This window comes from Carlito syrichta, unplaced genomic scaffold (assembly GCF_000164805.1).
Source record: "Carlito syrichta isolate Samal-C Ts95f unplaced genomic scaffold, Tarsius_syrichta-2.0.1 Scaffold308144, whole genome shotgun sequence".
In the NCBI taxonomy this organism is placed as follows: domain Eukaryota; kingdom Metazoa; phylum Chordata; class Mammalia; order Primates; family Tarsiidae; genus Carlito; species Carlito syrichta.
Genome location: NW_007252240.1, coordinates 302,367 through 314,741, shown reverse-complemented (window position 1 = coordinate 314,741; position 12,375 = coordinate 302,367). Strand labels below are relative to the sequence as shown.

The window sequence follows — 12,375 nt, the reverse complement described above, 5'->3', positions numbered from 1 at the left end:
AAGGATGCAGAGAAAAAGGAATGCTTCTACACTGCTAGTGGGAATGCAAACTAGTGCAGCCTCTTTGGAAAACAGTGTGGTGGTTTCTGGAAGAACCAGAAATTGACCTTCCACATGACCCAGCAATCCCCCTGTTGGGAACATACCCGGAGAAACTCAAGTCATTCTACCAAAAAGATACCTGCACACATGTTTGTTGCAGTTCTATTCACAATAGCAAAAACACGGAACCGACCATGCTGCCCACTGAAGCTGGACTGGATAAAAAAGAGTCGTATGTATACACAATAGAATATAATGCAGCTATAAAGAAGAGAAAACATATGAACTTCACAGCTATTTGGATGGATTTAGAGTCTATCATACTCAGTGATCTGTCACAGAAACAAAGAATAGAATACCATATGTACTCACTCATAAACAGACCTTGAACAATTATCATAATATTGTAAGAAAGGAATTGGCAGTAGTGGGAAAATGCTGGGGAGGGGGGATTAGCAGTTGAGGGAAACTGCCAGGGGAAGAAGAGGCACACCTCATCAACAAGTGTACCTGCATAATGAATATTTGTATACCTAACCCTGAATTGTACCCCACATCTTTAAAATAAAGGGAAAAAAATTAAGTCTAGACTGAATCCTGTTAGAATAAAAAACAAACTAACTAGCAAAACTGAGCATCTGAGAATACTCTTCCAGGACCACAGGAAAATAACAATGATAAATACCAAGGTAGCATTCTGGACGAAGAACAGTGAGTTCCTGAATTCTATTTATATTAATGTCTTCCTATATTGAGATGAAAGTTAGGGATCCTTTAATGGGCCCTTTTCCCCCATTTTGTGTAATCCTGAAACTCATGTGAAACTAATGGAAGAATGTGATTGAGGTGAAAGCAGAGTATGTTCAGAGACATTAGTGGGCTCAGTTGTTGCAGTATCTCCATCAGTAAGTATGCTGTCTGTGGATAGTACACTCTCTGTTTTAGAAATATAACTTCATCATTGTGACATGAAGCAGTAAATTAACCTCCCCTAGACTCTGGTACCCTACTTGTGGATTATAATTAATGTCTTAGTTTTCACTCTGCCAGAGTCTAATCTGCTTTAGAGGCCAACAGAGAACATACATAAAGGCAGCTGATATTTATTGTCTATTTATCATGTGCCTAGCACTGTTCCTTCAAAATTTCCTCCAATTTTACTGGTGAGTAGAGGGCTCTAGTGAATGGAGAAATACTAAGATGAGAGAGGAACAATTCTGTCCTGATCCATTCTTCTTCTCCCTTATCCTTCGATTCTTTTCAGAAGTCATGTTTACTTACAGTATCATTGGCCTTTACTCTGCAGGATAAGTTGGTGTGTCATGTAAAGGTGGATACTGTGGGTACAGGTCATGAGAGTGTCAGACATTTACATACGCTTGCAGACAGACTTATTGTTGGAAGAGATGGGTTGTTTGTTTTGTTAACACAACCATTTTCTCCTGTATCCACAGTCCTCTTAGAGATGAATGGCTCCTGGAAATGGTTCTATCGTGACTGAATTCATTGTGGGATTAACAGACCAAGAATATCTACATCTCCCATTGTTCTTCCTGTTTCTAGTAATGTATGTGATCACTCTGATGGGAAATTTGGGCTTGGTAACTCTAATTATACTGAATTCTCATCTTTACAGCCCCATGTACTTTTTCCTCTTTAATTTGTTCTTTATAGACTTCTGCCTTTACACCCAAAATGCTGATGCACTTCATATAAGAAAAGAATATTATCTCTTACATTGGGTGCATGTACTAGCTTTTCTTTTTCAGTTTTCTTTAAATTTCTGAATGCTATATGCTGACATCAATGGCCTAAGATTGCTATGGGCCATCTATAACCCACTTTTGTACAACTTTGCCATGTCTCCTAAAGTATGTTTCAGTCTTATTCTTGGATCATACTTGATGGCCTTTTCTGGTGCCATGCCCACACTGGATGCCTGCTGAGGTTGACCTTTGCAATACAAACACCATCAACCACTATTTCTGTGATGTCCCTCTTGTGCCTCAACTCTCCTGTAACAGCACCTACGTCATTGAGGTGGTGGTTTTCATTGTGATGGCCACTAACATCACTGTGCCCAGTGTCACCATCTTCACTTCTCATGGTTTAATTCTTTCCAACATCCTTCAAATCATCTCCAAGGATGGCAGGTGCAAAGCCTTTAGCACCTGCAGTTCCTACATAATTGCTGTTTCTCTGTTCTTTGGATCAGAAGCATTTATGTATCTTAAATCTTCTTCTGCTGGGTCTATGGATGAGGGGAAATCTCCTCTGTCTTTTATACCAGTGTGGTTCCCATGATGAACCCCTTAGAGCTGGGCTCGGTGGCTCAGCCTGTAATCCCGCGCTTTGGGAGGCTGAGGTGAGTGGATTGCCTGAGCCTGAGGGTTCAAGACCCACCGGGGCAACTCGACAAGACCTCATCTCTACAATAAATAAAAAAATTAGCCGGGCGTGGTAGCGCATGCCTGTAGTTCCAGCTACTTGGAAGGCTGAGGTGGAGCCCAGCAGGCCAAGGCTGCAATGGCCGGGAGTGGCCACTGCAGTCCAGTCTGGGCGACATAGTGAGACTCCAAAAAAAATAAAATAAAAATAAAAATAAAAGATCTACAGCTTGAGGAAAAAAGATGTTCAACTTCTCCTTAGAAAAACCCTTTGAGTAGAGGAAAGTTCTAATTTTTAACAGTATGTTTCTATACAAATAGTTACAGGATAGGAATATTTTGTGTAGTTAATTACAATATCTTTGTGACAGTCTTATTATCCTATTTTGTTTTTACCACAGTAAAACATACATGAGTCTTCTTTCAATTTGTTTACAATTTTTAGAGCAGGTATTCTTTTCTATTTTCACTGTTTCTTCTGCTTTTCACCATGTTTTCTGTTTAGCAGTAACATTAAGGAAAAAATTTTCTCTGTTTTTTCCCCTTTGTCAGGGATTTCCTTTTTTTTCTCTTGGAAGAAGATTAATGGGTATGCAAATAATCAAGGTAGCACTAGGGTGCCATTGTGCCATTGGGGGTGGACTTTTTTAAAAATTATTTTTTATTGATACATAATAGATATACATATTTTCAAAGTAAATGTGATAAGTTAATACATTTATGTCAGTTTCTTATCATCTACTTGTAAAGTGCTATTGGTAGCTTGAACCAGATCATTTAGTTCTGCTTCTGTGTACATCCTCTACTGGACAGGAATGTGTCTTTTTTAATGCTAGTGTCACAGACATAAAAGTCTTCACAATAACTATCAAATATGATCCATTTTGCAACTGTACACTATGCATTAAACTTCTTTTGGTAGAGATTTTCTGTTTACCTTTATATACCCCAACAGCACATACTAGATTGTTAATATGTATTTATTGAAAGGAGAGAATACTTATACTCAGGTTAATAATTTAGCTAGTCACATAATTTATTAATAGAAAAAAACCTATCACGTACTATTTGTTTATGCATTCAAGTCTACTATTCTTTCTAGTATACTTTATATCGAATTCTTTTCCTATTTTTATTTCAGTAAATATGAATACAGAAATTATATAATCATAAAGAGTCTGTTCAACAAGAAAATCTGTTAACTATAAGTATATATGTACCCAACATCAAAGCACCTAAGTACGTAAAGCAAATATTGACACATCTGAAGGGTGGAATTGGCAGCAATAGGATAGTGCTATACTATTGCTGTTAATAGCGATACTTTAATTTCCTGCTGTCTATAATGAATAAGTCATTGAGACAAAATTTAATAAAAAAACAACAGAGCTAAAGAATATTTTAGACCAAAACGGACCTGATAGGCATAAGGAGAACTTTACAATAAACATCAGAATAACACATTTTTTTAAGTGCATACAGAACATTTTGCAGGATAGATCATATGTTAGGCCATGAATCAAGTCTGACAAAATTTTAAAAGATACAAATCATTCTAAATTTTTTTAACCACAGAGGAATAAAATTAGGAATCAATTACAGTAAGATAAATTTTTAAAAATCAAAAATATGTGGAAATTTAAAACTCTTGAACAAACACTGAGTTAAAGAGGATATAAAAAAAGAATTTTAAAAATGTATACAAACAAAAATAAAAACAACATACCAAAACATACAGAATGGAGTAAAAGTGTTACTAAGAGGAAAGTTTGTAGTAATAAACATTTATATTATATTAAAAATACACAGCATCTCAAATAACCTTGTATGTCATGGAACTAGGAAAAAAGAGAACAGAATAAGTTAGTTTGTTAAAATAAAATTTGAAGAAGGAAGGAAATGATAAACATTTGGCTAGAAATAAGTCAAATAGAAAAAAAATTAAAAATTGACAAAATAAGAATTTGTTTTTTGAAAAAAAGTGAGAAAGTCTTAGCCTAAGAATAAAAAAGAGAAGACTTTTCTTGTATTGGTTTTGTCTGTTTTTGGTATCAAGATAATGCTGACCTCATATAACTAAATTAGAAGTGTTCCCACCTCTTCACCTTTTTGAGAGTTTCCGGGGTTGGCACTAATTCTTCTTTAAATGTTTGGTTGAATTAACCTGATACCTTTGTTCTTAGTGGCTGCCAGTTTATGCCAGGTCCTGTCAGTGTTCCGAAACAAGCAAAACAAGTCAGTTGTTCAAGTAGCAACCAGATAAGTTGGGTCATTGAACTTCTGCTGCATTTTTTTCCTCCTTAGGAAAATGTTGAGAACTGGAATTTTGAAACTACTGGTCTCTGTAATGAACCTCTTTTAGGGTCTCTTGTTAGTACCAGCCCAAACTATCAACTCTAACTGAACCCTGAAAAATAGAGTATGGTATGTTGTGTGTCTTGTCAGCACTTTGAGATTGCCATGACAAAAGCCAGTCCTTTTGATAGTCCCCAGAAATATTGAGTCATTGGAAGGGCAGTGCAATTCTCCCTCTCCAAGGAATAGTTGGAAGTTTGTTTGTTTGCTTGTTTTGTTTTTTAACTTCTAAATCTGTGCTGAGCTGAGGAGATTGGCTATGTTGACTACTAGCCTAAATTGACTTCTCTTTTCTCACTGGCCTTTGGTGATCAGAGTATGCCATATCTTGTGTCCTGTCAGTGCTTTGAGATAGTCTAGACAGATGCCAGCAATTTTAATAACCTGCAGGACAGGTGGATCATTGGATGCATGATGTACCTCAATGCCCTTTCAATGGAGAAAGTTTTGTTCCAATTGCATGATGCTGGGCCAGGAGTAGTGGTTATGGCAGAAGGATAAGACAAATGTTCCCACCAGATTCAACATAATTAGTTTTACACCAGAGTGGAGTGTAGGAACACTATAGCAAGGATTTAGGAGTCTCACAAATGTAACCTGTGCATGAATTTTTCTAAAATTACTATGTTCATGGTGAGGGGGATCTAGGGCTTCCTGTTGCACCATCTTGCTGACATGAGAATTTATTTTTGGCACTGCTTTCGTATAATCCCTAGAGTGAAGGGAAAACTTGAGTAAAATATTGAGTCTCTAAGGAACTAAAGACAGATTATAGTCCAGGGTATAATTACAATCCCCTTATTTCTCTATTACCCCTAGAATCTATTCCTGAGGGAAGAGACTAAACAAGGTTTTACCCTTTTATAACCAAGTGCATTGTAGCATTAAACTCACAATGAGTCTTTTGGTGTGGCAAATGTTACAACAATAAATATTGTTTAATTTTCTCTGCTGCCTGAGATGACTCAAAGTTACAATCATAAATTATTATCTGTAGTTCAGAAAAATTTTCAGGACTTACTGGAATAAAGTCTCAACTGTATCTTCTTAGAATAAAAAAAACCAAAGCCTCAGAGCCTGAAATTGCCCTTTCAGTAAAAATAAGAAAGCACTGGGGTGTTTACATAAGAAGGGTAAGTGTCTGAATTTTATTTTTTTTAATGTCTTATTCTAAAATGAAATTTCAAATAAAATTTCAGGTATTTAAGATATTGCCCTTGGCCGGGCTTGGTGGCTCAGCTGGTAATCCCAGTATTTTGGGAGCCTGAGGCGAGTGGATTGCCTGAGCCCGCGCGTTTGAGACCTACCCAGGCTACTTGGCGCGACTTCGTGTCTACAATAAATCAAAAATTGCCGGGCGTGGTAGCTTGCGCCTGTAGTTCTGGCTACTTGGAAGGCTGAGGCAGAAGGATTGCGGGAGCCCAGCAGGTTGAGGTTGGGGTAGTCAGGAGCATGCCACTGCACTCCAGTCTGGGTGACACAGTGAGACTCCAACTAAAAAAAAAAAAACATATATATATATATACACCTTTATTTTCATCTTGTGCAGTCTTGAAACTCAATATAACATGTCTAAGAAATTCTTAAGAAGGCAGGGGAGGGAAGAATGATCAGACACTTCAGAGAACTTAGGAGCTGCAATATCTCAGTGGGTAGGGGTTGCAATATCTCAGTTGGTAGTTCCCTGTCTATGAACAGAACTCTGTGTTTTTTAGATTTATGACTTTTTCTGTGACATGGAGCAGTAATTTAACTGTTCCTAGACTGTTTATTTTGTCTGGAATATGAAACAATATTCTTGGTTCCCACCTGACCAGAGTATAGTATATGTTAGAGGTTAGCATGAAGTTGCTAAGGTGTCTCTGCCTCCAATATGACTGGTGAGGGGAGGGCTCAGATAATTAAATAGCTGATAAGACAGGAGAAGGATGCTGCTGTTCTGGACTATCCTTCTTCTCCCTTAACCCTTGTTTTTTCAAACAGTCATGCTTGCTTATGTTACCACCAACCTTCATGCTGTAGTTTTGATCGGTGATACACTTTGCTATATGTAGCTTACTAAGACTCTAATAAGAGGAAGTCAGTGTCAGTCAGTATTATGGTGGTGATAAAAGAAGATTCTGTTGGTTTAAGTTGAACTTTGTTTCTCCTTTTGTGAGAGGACTCAAGGTCATAATCATAAATCATTATCTGCAGTTAATAAAGATTTTCAGGGCATATCAGATATTAAGTCTGGACTGCAGGCTTTTTACATAAAATAAACCAAATCCTCAGAGCCTAAAATTGCCTTTCCAGGGCCATATTGGCAAAGAACAAGAATAAGGAAGCACCAAGTTTTTCTGGCTGAAGTCGGGTGAGTTTATAAATTTCATGAATGTTAATGTCTTCCTTTATTGAGATGGAAGCCCAATGATCTAAGAAAGGTCCCCTTTTCCCATTTTATGCAGTCCTGAGACTCAAATGAAGCTACCAGAAGAATATATTTAACGGGAGAACAGAGAATGTTCAGAGAAATTAGGGGAGCAAGTGGTTGTAGTATCTTATCAGTAAGTTCTCTCTGCATGGACAGAATCTTCTCTGATCAAGGTGTAGGGCTTTGGTTCTGTGACATAAGATAGTAACTTATTTTCTCTTGGACTCTGGTACCCTATTTCTAAATTAGAAATAATATTTGGCTATGCATGTTGACCAGAGTCAAACATGCATTAGATATCAACGCCGGGTTGCGGAGGCCTCTGCCTTCAATTTGAATGGTAAAGAGAGGGCTCAAGTGGGTGAAGAAAAGATGAGATGAGAAAGGGTTGATTCTGTCCAGGTCCATCCTTCTTCCTTGGTTTTTCCAACAGTCATGTTTGCATATAGCAGCACTGGCTTTCATTCTGTAGGTTAACTTGGTGATGCTCTGTGTTATTTTTAGCTTATTAAGACTCTAATGAGGGGAAGCGAGTGTCATCGAGCATCATGGTTTTGGTAAAAGCAAATTTAGAGGGTCCAAGTTTGGCTAGTCTTAGATAATCCCATTGATTTCCTATAGTGTATAGAACGTGTTGTGGAAGTACTGAGTGATGCTCTGACATAATCCTTTTTCCTGTGCCCACAGATTCCCCTATAGAAGAATGGGTCCTGAAAATGGCTCTTCCGTGACTGAATTCATTCTGGTGGGGTTAACAGACCAAGAAAAGCTACAACTCCCGCTGTTCTTCCTGTTTCTAGTGATGTATATTATCACTCTGATGGGAAACTTGGGCTTAGTAGCTCTAATTGTGCTGAATTCACACCTTCACACCCCCATGTACTTTTTCCTCTTCAACTTGTCTGTCATAGACCTCTGTTATTCTTCTGTGTTTACACCTAAAATGTTGATGCACTTCATATCAGAAAAGAATACTGTCTCCTACACTGGATGCATGTGCCAGCTCTTCTTTTTCTGTTTCTTTGCAATTTCTGAATGCTATGTGCTGACATCCATGGCCTATGATCGCTATGTGGCCATCTGTAATCCACTTTTGTATAACATCACCATGTCTCCCCAAGTGTGTTTCAGCCTTATGCTTGGTTCATACTTGCTGTCCTTTTCTGGTGCCATGGCCCACATGGGATGCATGCTGAAGCTGATCTTCTGTGATGCAAATACCATCAACCACTATTTCTGTGACATCCTCCCACTGCTCCAGCTCTCCTGCACCAGCACCTATGTCAATGAGCTTGTGGTTCTCATTGTGGTGGGCATCAACCTAATTGTGCCCAGTGTCACCATCTTTATCTCTTATGGTTTCATTCTTTCCAACAACCTTCAAATCAGCTCCAAGGACGGCAGGTCCAAAGCCTTCAGCACCTGCAGCTCTCACATAATTGCTGTTTCTCTGTTCTTTGGGTCAAGTGCATTTGTGTATTTCAAGCCTTCTTCTGTGGAATACATGAATGAGGGAAAAATCTCTTCTGTTTTTTTATACCAATACAGTTCCTTTGATGAACCCCTTAATCTACAGCTTGAGGAACAAAGATGTTCAACTTGCTCTGAGAAAAACCCTTAGTAAGAGAAAATTTTGATTAGAAATGCACCTTTAATTGCAATATTTTTAGTAGCAATCTTCTTATCTTATTTCTTTTTTATTATTGTAAAGAAAATTTGAGTCTTCTCTCAATAATTTATTTAGTTTTTATAGAGTATATTTTCTTCTTTTTCTTATTATTTGTATAATTCTGTTCTCATCTTTTAATCTTTTTTTAAACAGATGATTGGCTCAAATAAGAATTTTAATATTAAAATAGGCAAAAATACGATTACTCTAAAAATTTTCAATTTAATGTGTCGAGTGACAATTTCAACATTTTCTAAGTTAACATTATATGTATTTATTTTATAATTTTTCTTAACTTCACTCAATATTTAATATTTTGAAATTTAGCATGGATGGTTTGTTGGACTGTTTGCTTATTTTTTTTTTCCAACTGTTTGGCATTGCTAAAAACTTGACCATTAGATTTTTGAAATTACTTATTTATTTATAATTTTAAAGATGTGGGGTACAATTCGGGTTAGGTATACAAACGTTGCTTATGCAGGTACTCTTGTTGATGAGGTGTGCCCTTCCTCCCCTAGTAGTTTCTCTCAACTGCCAAGCCCAACCTCCTCGGCAGTTTCCCACTACTGTCAATCCCTTTCTTATAGTATGACTATTAGTTTTAAATAACCATTCATTCCCCATCCCCTGGCCCCAATATTATAATCAACAAAATATATCTAATAGTTAAATAACATATCTGCTATTTGAGACCCTTTGTAGACACTGAAGAGGTGTACACACAATGTTAGGTATTTTTTCACTATTTGAGGTGGCCCAAAGAATAGGTAAAACTTGGTCACTAATTTTCATTTGATAAGCTTCAAAATACAAATAAAATCCATCGTATTTTCCAAAAATAAACTTACTCTAAAATTAAGTTCTATCAGATTATTTTGGAAAATTTTGTTGAAAAATTTAAATACATTTTGTAAAAGTGGTAAAGTACAAAAGAGACAATTTGACTAAGAGTTTTTTCTTTAGCAACTTAGGCAGTGTGCATCTATGTAGACTTTTAAATAACGGAGGGGAAGCACGTTGGGTGTTTACATGTGCACCATGTATCTTGTAGTTTTGCTTTTTTTTTTTTTAAAGTGTGAAAGTTGCTAAAGAAGTTGTAACAGAAAATCTAATTCTATCAAAGTTGTCACAGCCGAGAGTTGAAGAAGCACGTCATGGGATTCATTTATGCCTGGGTGCTAGGAAGGGGATGTTTCTAAGTCAGTGTGGAAGCTTGGACCTTCTGGGTAATAAGAGAAAATTAGTCCTTCAACATATGTGTCAGAAAGAAAATTTGTTGATTACTTTTGTTTAATGTGAACTTTCTCTAAGCAACTGATATTGCTGCTCAGCATTAGTTTTTGGATGAATGTGATCAAGGTGCTCTGTGGTTAAGGGCTACTGAAAGACAGAAGTAAATGGGATTTTAACTCTACATCCAGTTACTTCCTCAAGTTCTACAGTTTATTGAGTCTCATTATCCACTTCTTTTTACACTGCCTCCCTGCACACACACACACACACACACACACACACACACACACACACACACACACACACACCTTTCAATCTTCCAAGTCTTCTATTTTATGAGATACTTGCATAGCTTGAGATCTCATTTTAAAACTTTGCAAATGCATTCAGGTAGATGATTCCTGGTTCCAGCTCCAGAAAGGCAGGGCTGAGCAGGATCCTGAATACAGCAAGAGGAAACAGTTATTGCTTCAATCATTCATTATTTACGTAAATACAGACACACACACACACAACTATGCATGCCAAATATTTTGTACCTGCTATGTGCATAGCAACATGCAACAATATGCTACATGTCAGTAACATAAATAAGTCACAGTAAGAGTATTATAAGGGTAGGTTTTATAATGCATGTGGCATTATGCACAATAGAATTATATCCTATATGTAGATAGATTTTAAAATCAGTCTTGTATAGTCAAAATTTCTCTGAATACTGATTATGTTGGCACCATGTCCATGTTGGGACTGGCATGGTATTTTTTTCATAAGTCTGGCACAGGCATTTTTTTTCCTCTCAAGCATTGGAACATTTCACTGTTAATTCAGATTAACACCAGATGGAGCTGTTTATATTCAGGGGTCGTGTTGTGCAAAATAACCACCTTTAAACATTAATATTTCACTCAGCGTGAGGAAGTTTTATATTTCAGGCAGAGCCCCCAGTTTCTTCAGTGAGGCGGAAGCTAGTGGATCACTTGTAGTGTTTAAACTCTCTGTCTGACATGAAGTTGAATTAGAGACATGTGCAGGTATGACAATTGCTCTTTGGAGGAATGCTATGCACAGATTCCTCTGCACTATCCCATCTGTCAGTGTGTGTGCTCCTCAGGGAAGAATAGGGATGCAAACAGGGGAAGGAATCCTTGTTATCCTTTCATAGTTGATGGGTTTGGTGCTTGCAGGTGTTCATGGCTTGTTCCAAATCATAATTTATAAGTAGTAGAAATGAGACTGGGACTTGGTCTTTTTATTCAAAATCTATCACACTTTAAAAAAATTATTTTACTAATATATCTACTTTCAGAAGTCAGTGCAAAACACAAATCAAAGCAAAACAATCAAGTAAGAAAAATGTCCAGGAAGTATCTTTCACATTTCATGTTTCATAGCTCTATCGCCTAATTTAGAATGTGTGTATAATATATTTTTCTTTGGCCTATACAATAAAAAGAAATGTATAAGGATGGCCTGGGTCAGCTGTGGGTTCTCACATTCAACATCTTATTTATTCTTACATCAATGATATTTGGTAGGAACCAGTATGATTATTCCCGTGGCAGAGATTGCTGCTGTTCACCCTCCTTTCAGAATACACATTTTCCAGACTTTCTTGCAGTGCAGGGTGGTGTGTGACTGTTTGAGATTTGATGAATACCATTTCGGGGCCACGTTGTACTCTTTGCATATTTTCTTTGTCTTTCTCTGGACTAGATGCAGATAATGATAAGGCCCCACTTCAGTGATGAAGCTATAAAGAAAGCCAAAAAGCAATTGCAAGAAAATAGAGATGGAGGATAGAAGAATGGATGGAGCTACAGCCAAGAAGGGGCAGAAAGAGACTTCTTAGAAGCTTGCAATATTTTACTTACAGATCTTTAAGATGTTGTGTTTTTTATTTTATAAAAATCGGTTGAGGCTGGGCTCAGTGGCTCAGTCTATAATCCCAGCACTTCGGGAAGCCAAGACGAGTGGATTGCCTGAGACTGCGGGTTCGAGATCAGCCCAGGAAACTTGGCAAAACCCTGTCTCTATAATAAATAAAAAATTAGCCGGGTGTGGTAATGCATGCCTGTAGTTCCAGCTATTTGGAAGGCTGGGGTAGAAGGATCGCTGGAGCCCAGCAGGTCGAGGCTGCGGTGGCTGTGAGCGTGCCACTGCACTCCAGTATGGGTGACAGAGTGAGACTTCAACTCAAAAAAAAAAAAAGAGAAAACAATTGGTTGAAGAAGTGAAGAAGTGTATATTTTATACACTTTAATATATGCATT

The 12,375-nt window shown here is 37.4% G+C and overlaps 1 protein-coding gene and 1 pseudogene across 1 annotated transcript; both read left to right on the top strand.

Moving 5' to 3' along the window:
- Positions 1–1,829: 1,829 nt before the first annotated feature.
- Positions 1,830–7,758, top strand: LOC103267470 (annotated as a pseudogene).
- A 142-nt stretch (positions 7,759–7,900) lies between these two features.
- LOC103267469 (olfactory receptor 147-like) lies at positions 7,901–8,818 on the top strand. The gene has a single exon (XM_008065063.2). The coding sequence runs from the start codon at positions 7,901–7,903 to the stop codon at positions 8,816–8,818; it is 918 nt and encodes a 305-aa protein (XP_008063254.2).
- Positions 8,819–12,375: the final 3,557 nt, after the last annotated feature.